The sequence below is a fragment of the Papio anubis genome, chromosome 16, assembly GCF_008728515.1.
Source record: "Papio anubis isolate 15944 chromosome 16, Panubis1.0, whole genome shotgun sequence".
NCBI lineage: Eukaryota > Metazoa > Chordata > Mammalia > Primates > Cercopithecidae > Papio > Papio anubis.
Window position 1 is genome coordinate 21,004,678 of NC_044991.1, and position 14,192 is coordinate 21,018,869.

The 14,192-nt window shown below is 62.3% G+C and overlaps 2 protein-coding genes across 10 annotated transcripts in view; one reads left to right on the forward strand and one right to left on the reverse strand.

Moving 5' to 3' along the window:
• Window positions 1–2,634, forward strand: part of ZMAT5 (zinc finger matrin-type 5) — a 31,828-nt gene extending 29,194 nt beyond the window's left edge. For all 9 annotated transcript variants that reach the window (XM_003905400.5, XM_017945207.3, XM_021921439.2 and 6 more), the window contains one exon: window positions 2,243–2,634. In XM_003905400.5, coding sequence (XP_003905449.1) covers window positions 2,243–2,372 — 130 coding nt within the window. In that variant the 3' untranslated portion in view covers window positions 2,373–2,634. The remainder of the gene's footprint in view (window positions 1–2,242) is intronic.
• CABP7 (calcium binding protein 7) lies at window positions 1,645–13,854 on the reverse strand. Its single transcript, XM_003905398.4, has 5 exons — window positions 13,324–13,854; window positions 5,747–5,890; window positions 4,824–4,936; window positions 4,358–4,511; window positions 1,645–4,123 (listed from the first exon to the last, which is right to left on the reverse strand). Exons 1-5 carry the CDS (start codon window positions 13,430–13,432, stop codon window positions 3,996–3,998), a joined length of 648 nt encoding a protein of 215 aa, XP_003905447.1. The 5' UTR covers window positions 13,433–13,854; the 3' UTR covers window positions 1,645–3,995.
• Window positions 13,855–14,192: the final 338 nt, after the last annotated feature.

The window sequence follows — 14,192 nt, forward strand, 5'->3', positions numbered from 1 at the left end:
GTCCCCAAGGCTTTGGCTCACGTGTCTGGAGCCCTGGCAATGTGCCAGTGTGTGTGGGCAGGCGCCGGGTATGCCTCTCTACTGGCGGGGCCTCAGGGCAGGCAGGGGCATGGGGCTGAGACTTGGACCCAGGAGGTCCCAGCTTCCCGGGAATCTGCCCCATTTTCCAGAGGAAGGGCCTGAGGCTCAGGGGAAGGGGCTCCCCAGGATCACACCCTCCCTGGGGGATCCCCACTGTCCCTGTGGCCCTGCAGGGAGTCCAGGCTTGGCTGGCAGCTGGGGCACTCCCTTCCAGCAACTGCGGAGCCTCCCCGCCTTCTCTGCGGCTGGTGGAGTTTATGAAATCTCCCCAGTGCCATAAATCATGTCAGGAGCTGCCTTCTGCGCTTTCTAGCAGGCAGTGAGCCACGAAGCAGGGGATGTCCCTGTCCTCTCACACCTGGGGGTCCTGGAGGCTGCACCCAGAGCTCCCCGGAGTCCTTGACTCTGCATGGCAGGTCTGGCCCAGAGAGGGGCAGGCTGGGTGGGTGCAGCAGGGGAAACTCCCAGGGCTCCTGACCCCGGCTCCCCACCTGCCCCTCGGAGGTCAGAGGCCTCTCCAAACCCCTCTCAGCAGGCCCAAGCCCTTCTCTGTCTGCAGAGGGTTGGCCACTGGGCCCCTGAACCTGCCAGGAGCTGCCAGGGCCTCACCTTGCCTAAAGGCTGGATGTTGGGGTGTAGGGGTGTGCCAGAGCAGAGGGAGCTGAAGTGGGAGGGCCATGCCTGCAACCGATGTGGGGCTAGCATTCCAGGCCCTCAGGCCTCATCCCGAGGGTGTCACTTGGTCACGTGACCGACTCCTTGCACCTCAGTTTCCTCATCTATAAAATGGGGTTTGCCTGAGGATTCTTAAGGTTTCTGTTGGTCATGGTGTGTGGCCCAGAATAGCGCCTGGTCAGTAAGATCTTTCAGCATTGCTGTTTGTTGTTCCACAGTCACTGGGTGGCCTCCTGGCACCAGGCCTGGCCCTGCGCATTGGGGTACAAATACACCCTACCCCTATCCCCTGGTATACATCCTCTGAGAACTCCAGTCCTATGCGGAAGACAGATGAGTTCCTGCCTGAATTTTGGCGGCAGCTGCATGGCACTCTGCTGTGGACGTGCCCATGTACTGAGTCCCCCACAGCTGGACATGAAGGCTATTCCCATTGTCTCACGGCTATTGCTGTAACTCAGTGGCTGCCCACAACCTCGCTATTCCCTTGGGCTCAGTTCCCAGAGGTGAGGTTGCTGGCTCAGAGGGTCTGCATGTTTTCGAGGCTCTGCCTTCCAGAAAGGTTGTTGATAGGCAGCTGGGGTGTTGGGAGTTCAGAGTGCTCAAAGGTTCAAAGTACTTTGAAACCTGAGAAGGGCCTGTGGCCCTGGAGATGCAGCCTGGGTGGGGCCCAAGGCCAGAAGAATCTGTGTGGGACAGGAGGAAGAATGGGGGCGACCCTCACTGGGCCTTGGCAGGGTGCCCCAGGCTGGGCATGGAGGATGCTTCTCCTAGGGCAAGTGCTTACATGGACCCTGAGTTCCAGGGGAGGTGGCTCGGGGTGGACGTTGAGGAGGAGGACAGTGAATAGCATGAGAAATGAAGCTTTTTAAAAACATTTAGACAATATTTTTTTCTGATTTCAAAGGCTTGCGTGCTTGTAAAACTTTTGAGAAGTATAAAGGAGTAAAAAAGTCACCCATAATGGCACCACTCAGATAGAACCACTGTTAACATTTTGCTGTGTCTTCCAGGATTTTTTTATGCATTTATATATTTTATATATTTTTAAACAAAAATAGTATCATGCTATATACATTATTTTATAAGCTGCTTTTTCTCCCTATCACACAGTATGTCTTTCCTCATCAGTGCATATAGGTCTGCCTGAATTCTGACACAGGCCGCATGGCATTCTCTGCTGTGGACGTGCATATGTATTGAATCAGTCCCCCACAGGTGGACACGAAGGTTATTCCCATTGTCTCATGGCTGTTCTCGTAGCTCAGTGTCTGCCCGCAACCCCGCTGTTTCCTTGGGCTCAGTTCCTGGAGGTGAGGTCGCTGGCTCAGAGGGTCTGCCTATTTTCGAGACTCTGCCTTCCAGAAAAGTCGTGCAGGCAGCTGACCCTCCCCACAGCCAGGGTGGTGAGGCAGGTGGGCCGAGAGTGGCATAAGCCTGGGCTGTACCCCACTCTAATTCTCCCCCCTTCTCTCTCTCTCTCTAGGGCTGAACCCATCAGAACCACCGTCTTCCAATACCCCGTGGGCTGGCCACCAGTCCAAGAGCTGCCCCCATCCCTGCGGGCACCCCCTCCTGGGGGGTGGCCCCTGCAGCCCAGAGTCCAGTGGGGCTGAGCCCCTTGCCCCCGACTGACCCCCACGTGGTCACTTTTCTCATCAGTCACAAGCAGGAAGCCAAGCCCTGTTCCTGTGACGCCCCATGGAGGCTCTGAGACCATCTGCTGGCCTCACGGAGGCTCAGGACACGGCCGCAGCAAGGGTAGCCCTGGGTCTGCACTGGGCAGCTCCTGCCTCACTCTCCTCCACCTGCCTCCTCCTCCTTATCAAGATGGGGCAGAAAACTTCCAGATGTTTATAAAGAAAGTCTGTCGCCACAGCGGTCTGGCTGTGTTTCCCCACGCTGGGTGCTCTCAGCTCTGTTCTCTAGCCTCTGGCAGAGGTCGGGCAGGGCGGGAATGAGATGAGATTTCCCCCAGGTGACCCAGCTCACTCCCTCCTCCCTTGGGACCAGCAGAGGTTCAGCACAGCCAGGCAGAGGGTGTGCCAGGGTGGCTGTCCCCGTGGCCCAGTAAGAAGTGGCTCTAGGCCCAAGGAGCCCAAGGGCTCCATCTGCCATCCCCGCCCTGAAAGAATCCACAGCCCCCATGTCTGCCCATGCTGAGCTGCTGCCCAAGTGTTTTGGATGGCACAGCTGGGGCATGGGAGCGGGGTCTCCAGCCTTGAGGGCGTAGAGAAGTGAGAGGACACAGGAGGGCAGGCCCTAGGCTGAGAGAGTGGCCTGGCGCAGCCTCTTGGCACTGACTATGTGGGGCTATGCCAGTTTCTTGGCCCAGGAGGTAGTACAGGGGCCCTCCTCAGGTTCAGCCCTGGAGGAGCCCCCTGGCCGGAGGCTGCTCAGAGCCTTCAGGCCCCAGCTCTGCCTCCTTCCTCAGCTGGACTACAGTTCTAGGCTCTAGGCTGGGGTGGTGGACGATGTGGCCTTGGTGGGAGGGCCCCTGGTGGGAGGGCCAGAAGGTGGGGGGCTGCAGGGCCACCTCAGCTGCTGCCTGTCCTGAAAATCCCTGTGGAAGGAAGAACTGAGGCCAAGTCTCAAGCCCCTGAGCCTCGGGTTCCTCGCCTATGAAATGGGCTGGCCCAGCAGATACATGGAAAAAGGGGGTCTGGGTTGGGGTCCAACAAGGGTCAGAGGAAGGGACCCAGGAGAAGACCAGGCCCTTCTCAGGCCATGCCAGGCAGCAGGGCCCAGGACACCCTGGCTTCCCACCCTCCCCAAGGAGAAGGCTTTCTGTCCCCTGTCCCCCCGCCCAGTGCCCTGGGCAAGCCTCAGGGACCAGGGCTGGGTTGGCTGTGTGGCCCCAGATAGGCTGCTGTCTCCAGGCACAGGGTGCCCCCTCCTGCCCAAGGGACCACAGCAGCGACTGGGTCCTGGGGGTTCTTGTGCAAATCCCTCCTTAATTTCCCAGGAGCCCCTGGATGGTAGGAAGAGTGAGTGCTCCTTACCGGCCAGGGTGGGGACAGGGTGGGGACAGGACACAGCCACCACCCGGCCCTCCACAGCCAGACCACAGCTCCAGGTGAGGCCTGCGGGTGGGTGGGGAGGGCTCGCCAGAGAGCCAGGCCCTGAAGTACACGCAGATGGTGGCCCAGGGAGCCGGCCAAGGGAGGGGTCTGCAGGTGGTGGTGGTGTGGGGCGGGCCGCGGGCACCGCATGCGGTGGATGGGGCATCCAGGTGGCGTCTACTTCATGCCACTGCGCAGCACCTGGTTGGCCGCAATGAGCATGACACTGATGATGAAGGCGATGGCGAAGGCGCAGATGAGACTCTTGCGTACACACGTCTGGCGGATCTGCTGGTTGGAGCAGGCTGTGGCCGCCCGCCGGGAGCACCAGGGAGACAGAAGGGGACATGGAAGCAATGGAATTAGGAGCTGCTTGCCCTTCGGTACATGGGCTCATCCCATGGGGTGCCCCAATGGGACAGAGGCTTGGGACAGGCAAGGCGGCCCCCAGTCCCCCTCTGCAGACACCCCCCCCCACCGTGCATCCCCCTAGTCAAGCCATCGAGCCCACCCGTGGGGTTCCAGGGCCAGTCACTCACTCTCCACGTCCACGGGGCACTCCTCGGCTGTGCCCAGGTGGCTCTCCTCCTCCGTCATGATGATGTTTTCTATGTCCTTCATGGACAGGTGCTCGCAGAAGGTGTCATAGAGCAGCCGCTTCAGCTCGTCCACCGTCAGCTTCTGCATGTCGCACTTGCAGAGGGGGAAAACACGGTGCTCTGACAGCCACCACAGCCCCCACCCAGCACCCCGTGGCCACACAGGCCCAGTGACAGGCCTCCAGATTCTAGGGGGCTGGAAAACACTAGCTCCATTCCCCCAGAGAGTCCTTGACCAACACCAGCCTTCCCAGGGAGCCTATGGCCCTCTGAGAGGTGAAATGTCCAGTGGACACAAGCCTGAAGTGGTCATCCCCCCTTTACAGTGCAGGCCCAGCCATTCACTGGCTGCAGAACAGCACTCCACAGTGTGCACAGCCCTGGGTCCCAACTAGCCAGGGCATACCTTCCAGAAGACAGTGTCAAAGTCGGTGCCATGGAACTTCTCTGGGATCCCTGACGTGGAGAGTTTGGGTCCCAGGAGGGTCACAAACTCCTCAAAGTCCACTTGACCGTCACCTGCAGGAGGCACAGGGCCAATCAATCAGTGGGTTGGGCCCAGAGGACCTGGGATGGAGTCTTGATATACCTTGGGCCTACTGGGTGACCTTAGGCAGGTACCCACCTTCTCTGAGCCTTGAGTCAGTGTCAGGGGCATCTACCAAGTGCCAGGCTCTGGGCTGATGCTGAAGCCACCCAGTGTGATGAGGCCTTACAAGGGGAGGTGGAGGTAGACAGCAGGTGGGCCGTGACCCTCCTATTTCACCCAGAACCCTCCATTGCTCCCAGCACCCTGCAGCCATCCTGGGGTGGGCCGTCCTCTACCATATAGACAGGAACTGAAGCTCAGAGTGGGGCAACCTGCCCAGGCTGTCACCTGGCCTCTGGATGGAGAATAGGAGAAGGGCCCAGGCACGATAAAGAGGGGTCTTGGCATCACCATTCCTTCTTAGGAACTTCTCCTTAATAAAATGCCAGGTGGCAAACACAACTCATGTAGCGATTTTATCTCAGGTGGTGGGAACTGGAGTATTTATTGCACCCTTTTACTGCTCTGTACTTTAAAACTTGTCAACACAGAGTGAGAGGAGCCGTCTCTGAGCCCTGCATGTGGCTGGGATTGTCACTACCTCTCTGGCCTCAATTCTCCAGGCTGAGAAATGGGGCCAGACTGGGCTGCAACCTGCCACGGACTTTGAGGGTGGGAGTCAGGGGAGCGAGAGACCCAATTTGGATGCAGTCTCAGCAGCTCAGGCCCCAGCCCCAGCCCCTGCCCCACCTCCAGGGCCCAGGTGCCAGGTGGGGAAACCGAGGTGGGGGGGTGCTCACCATCCATGTCCAGCCGCTGGATGATGACCTCCAGCTCCACCTCGTTGGGCATGTAACCCAGTGAGCGCATGGCTGTGCCCAGCTCCTGCTTGGAGATGAAGCCATTGCCATCACGGTCAAACACCTTGAAGGCCTCTCGGATCTCTGAGGAGAGAATGGAGCAGGCTGGGACTTCACCCCGGTCCCCAACAGACCCCCTTTCCAGACCCCCAGGATCACCGACCCCGCAGCCTGAGCATGGCTTTGAGAGCCCAACCCAGAGCCTGCAGATCTGGTGAGAGCATGGCCCGAGGGTACACAAGGGTGCAGTATTCTGGGACTTCTGAGCAGGCTGAGCAGGGCAGCAAAGCAGGGCTAAGGATCCCCCAGCAGTGACTTCTCGGAATCCGATTGTGCCAGGCTCTCACGGCCTCTGCTGGTGTGCTCACAACGACCCCATGTGGTGGTGACCACGTGCAGGGGAGGACGCTGGATCTCCCCGGCCCCGCTGACAGCTTCCCCGCCCGCCCCCACTCCTTCCATCCCCCCTCCCCCGCCATCCCCATCCCGCTGCGCCTCCTCCCCCAGGCTCAGATCCTTAACACCGGCCAACACTCGCTAATGGCAGCCACGTGAGGCGGCACGCTCCAGACTAATGGGCTGATGGGCAGGCGGCACAGACCTGTTTGGTTCAGGGAAGACAGAGGGGGATGGAGGCCCCCCAGGTCCAGGCCAGATCAGACTGGGTGGGGGTCGCCCTCCACACTATACGGAGTAGAAGACTGAGGCCTGGCAACCTCGGTGACTCAGGTGGTGAGCAATGCACTGTGCTGGGAGCCCGGGGAACAGGAACCCAACCTGTGACCTTGGGCCGGACTCAGTTTTACCCACAGTGAAACGGGCAGAATGATGGTGGGGACTCCCTGGCACACAGTTGAGGGGCTCCTCACCTGTCACCTTAGCTGTACTTCTGTCTCTTCTGTTTCTCTGTTTTTGTTTTTTTTTTTTTTTTTTTTTTGAGACGGAGTCTCGCTCTGTCGCCCAGGCTGGAGTGCAGTGGCCGGATCTCAGCTCACTGCAAGCTCCGCCTCCCGGGTTCCCGCCATTCTCCTGCCTCAGCCTCCCGAGTAGCTGGGACTACAGGCGCCCACAACCGCGCCCGGCTAATTTTTTGTATTTTTAGTAGAGACGAGGTTTCACCGTGGTCTCGATCTCCTGACCTTGTGATCCGCCCGCCTCGGCCTCCCAAAGTGCTGGGATTACAGGCGTGAGCCACCGCGCCCGGCCTTGTTTCTCTGTTTTTAAGGGTTGCTGTCCCTTAATCATCACAGCCCCAGCAGGGCCCTAAAGGGCATCTGCCTTTGGGGGTCGGGGGGTGGGGCTCAAAGCGCTCTCTCCGGCTCCCTGGGGATCCCCTTGTTTGCTTGCCAGCCACCTGGCCTTTGCTTAAGCTGTTCCCCTGGGTGGGCTTTTAGCTTTCAGCAGGCAGAATCAAGCTTCTCATGCAAGAGAGGGTGTGTATCTGTGTGTTTAAAAGTAGAGACATAGGCGAGGTGCCCATGCTGCAGACCAGAAACAGGCTGAGAGAGGCCAGGTGGCCGGCCCAGAGTCAGCGTGGGCTCGGAGCTGCTGCTGCTTGGGCTGGCCCAGGCCTTGCCTTCAGAGTCCATGAACCCTGAAACTGCTCACAGGACCTTGCACTTTGGAGTCATTCCCTAGTCTTGGGGGGACAGGGGAGCCTAGCCCAGCCTGTTGGTCTCACCACAGACTAGGGGCCATGGCCCAGAGAGGATGGCCACATGTCCCAGGCCACACGACAAGGTGGCTTGGACGGAGGCCCCACCCTTATCAGGCTCATCTCACTGGTGTCCATACCCAAGCCCTGAGGGTCAGACAGGCTCATGTGTGTGCACCAGGGTTGCCTGGGCCCCCAGACTTTCTGACTCTGGACTTGCCCTTCACTCACCCCTGCCAGGACCTGGGAATCTTGTCTCCTGACCAGTGGCCCTGGGGCCAGGGAAGCAGCTGGGCGGGGAGGTCTGTGCCAGGGCCACAGGGTTCTGCAAACCCTGGACTCTGGGAACTCCAGGTCAATTCCCACTTCAAGTTTTCCTGGGTCACCGAAGAGGTGGTGTGCTCCCCGTCACGGGAGATGTGCGAGCTGAGGCCTGACAGCCACAGGGGCTGCTGAGGGGACTCCAGTCCCTAGAGCCTCCAGGTGGAGCTGGAGGCATCTGCACACACACGCTTAGGTTTCCGGCCACTGCTGTTGGCCTCCTGGCCCGGCCGCATGTTCTGCCCATCCCAGGTGTCCTGAACTCCATCCAGGCTAGGGGCCCTCTCGGTCCTGTGGGCACCAGGACTGCTCCATCTCCAGTCCTTTGAACACGCGGCCCATTTTGCCTGAAGTGCTCTTCTCACTGTGGCAAACCCTGACACAACCCCAGTTCTCAGCTTGAATGGCACCATCTCCCTGGTGCCCTCCCTGTCCCCCACTGGCCAGCTCTGGCCCTCCTCTGGGACCCCACAGGCCCTGCTCTTGTCCCATCCTTGCATGGGCCACACTGGATTGTGCACTACGAGGGCCATGACAGCAGGCAGGGGCTGGTCTTGCTCATGGCTGTGTCCCTGTCCTGGAACGGGGCCTGCCTCTTCAAGCATAAACATTTGCTGAATGAATGATGAAATGAATGAATGAATGATGTGGGGAGCCCACCCATCTGGAGCACACAGAGTTCTCCGGCTCTTCTGAGCGGAAGTTCACATGCTGCTCGCTGTGGGCCGCTACTCAGAGCCCACCAACAGTCCTGGTTAGGGGACGCGTTTATTTCCACTCCCCAAGCAGCCAAGAAGCAGATGGGGAGGCTGAGGAGGCTGCTCGATCCCTTCTCCAGACCCAAAGGTCGCCATCCCCACCTGCCTGCGGACCACCCGTGGAAGAGGGGCATCAAGCTGAAGACGGGTGGGGGCCAGATGCTGGTGTGGGGAAGGAGGACCAGGGTCTGGCACTGCTGTTCTCTGCATCCTCCTCCTCCTCCGTTTCCTCCTCTGCGGGGTCCAGCTTGGGAAATGTCTGGGTGGGATGGCAAAGTCCTGGACTCACAGTAGGGGCTGCAGTGGGAGCTGCCCCTCCCCTGCCTGCTGTGAGCTGAGCTCCAGGCCATCCCTCCTACACTTCGGGAGCTCCCAGAGCCCAGGGCTGCTTTGCTGGAGCCCCTGGGTTGCTTTGCTGGAGACCCTGAGAAAATGTACTCGGCCGAGGAGAGCGAGGGAAGGGCAGGTGAATATTGGGATGCACGGGCAGGCGATGAGCTCAGAGGCGGCTCTGCGGGCCCAGCAGCTGTTTCTCAGGCAAGGCTAACCTTCCCAGGCCACTGGGTAAATCCACACACTGCCACCTCCCCACGCATGAATCCCTTCAACACCCCTCCTTGGCGCATCCAACACACCACAAAGTCTCACCTCGGTGCCTCTGCCTGTGCTGGGAACCCTGCCCCAGCCCAGCCCCAGCCCCAACCGACTCCCACCCACCCACAAAGGCCAGGTTCAGGTACCACCTTCCCGGACAGGGAGGCAGCCTGAAGCGGCAGAGACAGAGGGTCAAGTCCCAGCCCTCCTACATCCTGGTGGGGTGACCTTGGGCAGGTATTTGCTCACCTGTACAATGGGGCTGCCGGGATGATTAAGCAAGAAAATCAAGCATGTGTCTGGCTGGTCCTGGCTCAGAGATGGATGCTATAAATCAGAACGTCCCAGATAGCAAAGCCAGAAGAAGAGGGAGGACTGAGTGAGCTTGGGACGCCAGGCCGCCCTTCCTGTTGGCGGTTGCCAGGACCAGAGGCGTGGGCTTAGATTCTGGCTCTCCTGCTTAGCTGCCCAGTGGCCTGGGCAAGTCACATCCCTCTCTAAGCCTCGGGTGTCTCATCTGTGAAATGGGGAGCAACTCTGGCACTATCACTGAAGCACAGACTCTGCTGGGGGCTCCCTGAGTGGGGCGGGTGTCGCAATTTCCTGCCACCATTGTGCCATCAGCACCCCACAGCTGGGTGCATTTCCCCAAAAGCCTTGCTCCCTTCCCGTCCCGTGGGGCCAAGGGAAGCCTGCCGGGCTCCATCTTGGCATGAGGATGCTGGTCCGGGAATAGGCTGGCAGGGCGACCAGCTTTCCAGGCTGACCTGTCCCCTACCTGCCACCTCCAGCCTGACACCCCCCAATCTCCTTCCCAACCTGTGGAGCTTCATCACAGCCCAAGTCCCCAGCAGACTCCAAGGGACATCCACACTCCATCAGGGAGCCGGAGTCCAGAGGACGGGCACTGGTTGGAGGTCACTGAAGAGGGTAGTGTCCATCCTCCGCAGCGGCTGCTACTCTCCGCGGCACTGGCCCCATGCCCCACCACTCTGGCCTCCCTGAGCTTTTGGCTGTGCAGAGGCGGCTGCTGGGCTTGCAGGGCAGAGAGGTAGGAAAGGGGACTCCCCAGCCTCCCCTGCCCTAAAGGCCCCCATTCGGCCACTCTCAATGAAGGCTCCACTCACTGACTGGGCAGGCCAAGTGTCAGCCCCAGAGCCCTGCCCTGGGGACTGTCTGCCTGGAGGTCTGACTCCTTCCTCCTCTCTTCGGCCAGAAAGGGCTAGGACTTGCAGCCACCCCATTCCCACCCTCAGGTACTCAGTCCGCTGATGATGCTGAGACCAGCCTCAGTGTTCCCGGAGGACTCCACTGTGTGTGCATGTTGGAAAAGGTGTGTGTCCCAGCCATGGTGGGCACACAGAGGTGATCTAGGAGAGCCCGTGCCTCTCCCTCATAGGGCCTGGGTGGGCCTCAGGCCAGCTCTGCACAACCACGTTCCTACCCTGCCAACTGCCCTCCATGCCTCCCCAGGGCCACAGGTCCCCAGGCACCTTTTCCAGACCTTCAGGGCCTTTTCCACCCAGACCTCCCTGCCAGCCTGCTCTTCTGGCCCAGCCTCCTGCACACCCTCATGGGCCTGGGCCCTGCACGCTGCAGCCTCTTACCCCTGCAGGGCCTCCCCTCATGTTGCATCTGGGTCGCTGAGCCCCTGGGCTAGGTACTTTCACTGCATGCTCCGTCACCAGCCCCCCTTTTATAGGTGGGGAAACCAAGGCTCAGAGAGGTGAATGATTGCCCAAGGTCACTCCATGAGCTGAAGGTGCAGAGACTCAAACCCAGCGCCGCCTGGCTGGGAAGCCCTCATCTTAACTCTGTGCTTCCCACCTCCCTGGCTGGTCCTCCTTTCCGCTCAGACTGACCGCCCCCTGGATTTCTGCGGCAGGCACGTACTGTCTGCAGCGTTTCATCCCGGGCTGCCCAGCTCCCTCTTCCTGGCACGTGTGGCTCCTCCGCTGATGGCGTCCTCCCAGCAAAGGGCCTGGGTCTCGCCCAGACTGCCCTGGGGCAGGAGCACTCATGAGGCCCTGCAGAGGGCAGAGGGGGATCCGTGCCAAGAACGGCCAGCCCTGGCATTCAAGGACTGCTGAAAGGGACCTGGGGCCGGCAGAGGGCTTTTAGGGCACCTGCAGCCAAGAAGGGGGCTGGTCATGGAAAACTTCTTGCCTTCATCTGTAGCTGCCCACTGGCCCAGAGATGAGCTGGGACCACCCAGGCATCTGTCTACTCCACGACCCCACCTGCCCATCCCAGGGAGGGCCCTGCCCTTCAGATGCCCCCTGAGTCAGGGCCCCTCAGCTCCCCAGGGCCCAGGAGAAGGGGACAGGAGTGAAGCAGGGAGGGCACTTGTTGTGGCTGGTGACTAACGCTGCTGGGCTCCTGCCAGCACACCATGTCGTTGGTTGGGGAGCCTACGGCCTTGCCCTTGCGCTGCCCACCCTGCAGCCCCTCGCCCCTGCAGCCAGCCTCTCAGCCTCTCCCCTTCCTCAGGGAGTGCACTCCAGGACTGGAGATCAGGAGAGGAGGGACCCAGCAAAGCCTGGAGTCAGGGTGCCAGGGTCCTGGTGGGGGTGCTGGGAGCAAGGGGAGGGAGTGAAGTGGAAGCTGCCTGGGGTCTGGGAGACATGGTGACTCCTGCCTGGATGGCCAGGAGGAATGGATGGACGAGGACCTCTGGAGGGAAAAACCGGCAGGAGATTTGAGGTGGCCCGGGGCTGGAGGGGACAAAGGTGGGGAAGAGAAGGCCTATGCTCCATCTCCTGATCTTTCGCCCCCCATCGTACCCCTCCTTTTCCCAGGCTCTGAAGGAGGCTCTGGCCCTGGGTCTTAGGGATGAATGGTGAGGTCATGTCAGGGGGCCCCAATCATCCATCTGTCCTGTCCGCATCAGACCCCAGACCCTGTCTCCACAGCTCTCCCGGCATCTGAGGGTTTGCAGGGGCAGCTGGTGAGGAGCCTGTGGCTCATGCCTGTGGTGCAGTGAGCGTGGCAGAGGCTGCCTTCTCCCTCTGGATCTTCCCCCGACCCAGTCTGACTCCTCTAAGATCTGCCCTCACCTGGGCCTGGGTTGAAGACGGACCTCCCTCCATGGCTTCTCCTGGGCTCCCACCATCCTCCCTGACTGTGCTGGTCTCCGCAGCACCCTCCCAGGCCCTAATGAGCCTCCAGATCTCAGAGACCCCTGGATCCAAGGTACCCCAAGAGGCCCATCCTCTGGGTGAGCTCAGCCCCTTGGCAACAGCAGACAAGCAGATCCCAGGAGGCCATGACCCCCATCAGCCCAGATCCCCCACTCCACTCCATATGGGGGCTCCAGGAGGTCTGGGGGGAGGGGAAACCTGAGCACCTCCCCCAGCCCAGCAGGGAAGGAGCTGGGCAGGCCCCCGGGGTCTCACTGCTCCTCAGGACACACTGTCCCGGACCCCTGCCCCTGCCCTCTACTCTGACCTCGCCCAGCCAGCGGCCGGCCATCCTTCTGCGTGTCTGAGAGGCAAGGAGAACGGGGTGGGGGCAGGTTTGGGTCCTGGCCTCTCTAGCTTTCCCTTCCAGGCTTGGCTATCGCGACTGAGCCGCCCAATCCGGCCACTTGTTGTCGCCACCGCCTCCCGGGCCGCCTTCCCGGCGCGCCGGGCTAGGGGTCCCCGCAGGGCTGCAGGGAAGCGGCTACGGCCGCAGGTGGGGACGGGGGCGGCCCGGCAGCGGGCAAGAGCAGGGCAGTCGCCCTCTCCCCTTCTTCTGCTGCCCGAGCAGATTGAATTTTTAAAGCGACACGAGCGGAATGTCAATGCGAGCAGAGAGCCGCGGGCGGGCGCAGCGGAGGGGATCAGGATGCGGGTGCTCCGGCCGGGCCGGCGCTGGGGGCTCAGCGCGGACCCCAGCCCCAGTCTGCCGCGTTGCCGCACCGTCACCGCGGACTGCGCGGCCCCGTGACCCCGCTGCGGGGCCCGGCAAGTTTCCGCAGCGCGGGGGACCACGCGGGCAGGGTCTGGGCCGCCCTCCGCCTGGGCGACCCCCACAGCGGCGCCTTGGAGTGCGGACCGGTCCTGCCGCCGCGCGCAGCTGCTCGCTGGGGCGCCCACCTGGCAGCCGTCACCTGCGGACCGCCCCCCGCCCCCGCGCCCCTGGCCGGCGCTTCACCTGGGCGCACAGGTAGGAGGGCCGGCGGGGCGGGGGTCCCGGCGGACACTCACCCTCCAGCTCGTCCTCCGGGATGTCCACCGGGCGCTGCTCCGACAGCAGGTTGGGCACGGTGTAGATGCCCCGGTACATCAACGCCGCCGTCACCGGGTGGAACGGCATCTTGGAGGCTCCGCGCCCGCCCGCCCGCCGCAAACTTTGAGGCCGGGGCTCATGGGCCGGTGGCGGCCCCGGGGGCGGCTGGAGCGGGCGGGGCGCGCGGCTGCGGAGGGCGGCGGCGGCAGCGGCGAGGCGGGGGGCGCCCCTCCGGGGGCCTAGCGCCCCCGCGCCCCGGGCCGCCAGGCCATGCCGCCCGCTCCCTTGTCGGGCTCCCAGCCGGGGCCCCGCAGGGGCGGCGTGGGCGGCGCCGCTCTGGCCTTTCCGAGAGCTCCGGCTGCCGTCCGCGGTGCCCGCCGCGCCCGCTTCTCGGTGCCCCGCGCGCTCCGCGCTGCTCGCCGCCCGCTCGTCCGCTCGCCGGCGCGGCCGCCACCGGCCCGGCGCTCAGGCTCTAGGCGCTTCTCCGCTCGCTTGCTCGCTCGCTCTGTGCCGCGCTGGCTGCGCTCCCCGCCTCCCCCCCCCCCCGCCCCCCCCCCCCCCCCGCGCTCCCCCCCCCCCGCCCGCCCCTTCCCGCCGCCGGCCCCTGAGCGGCCGCCCCAAACCTGCCAGGGGCTCCCTCTCCCCTTCGGCCCCGATTCCCCTTTCCCACTAGGGCTCCCCTCTGATCACTGGCCCCCCTCACCCTAAGTCTGCAGCCACTAGGACCAGGGAGGGGTTGGGTTGCGGGGGTCCTCCTTCCTGCCCCTTGGCTCACCTCCCCCCATCCACGCACCAGGAGCAGAGAGCCGGGAACTAAGAACAGGAGACCCAGAGAGGTGATACCGGC

Bases quoted from the DNA above. Each gene is read 5' to 3' on its own strand.
- CABP7 (XM_003905398.4), bottom strand. From the start codon at position 13,432: ATGCCGTTCCACCCGGTGACGGCGGCGTTGATGTACCGGGGCATCTAC. The intron at 5,891-13,323 runs GTGAGTGTCCGC...TTCTCTCCTCAG, and splicing joins CCCGGAGGACGAGCTGGAGG to AGATCCGAGAGGCCTTCAAG. The intron at 4,512-4,823 runs GTATGCCCTGGC...CCCCTCTGCAAG, and splicing joins TTGACACTGTCTTCTGGAAG to TGCGACATGCAGAAGCTGAC.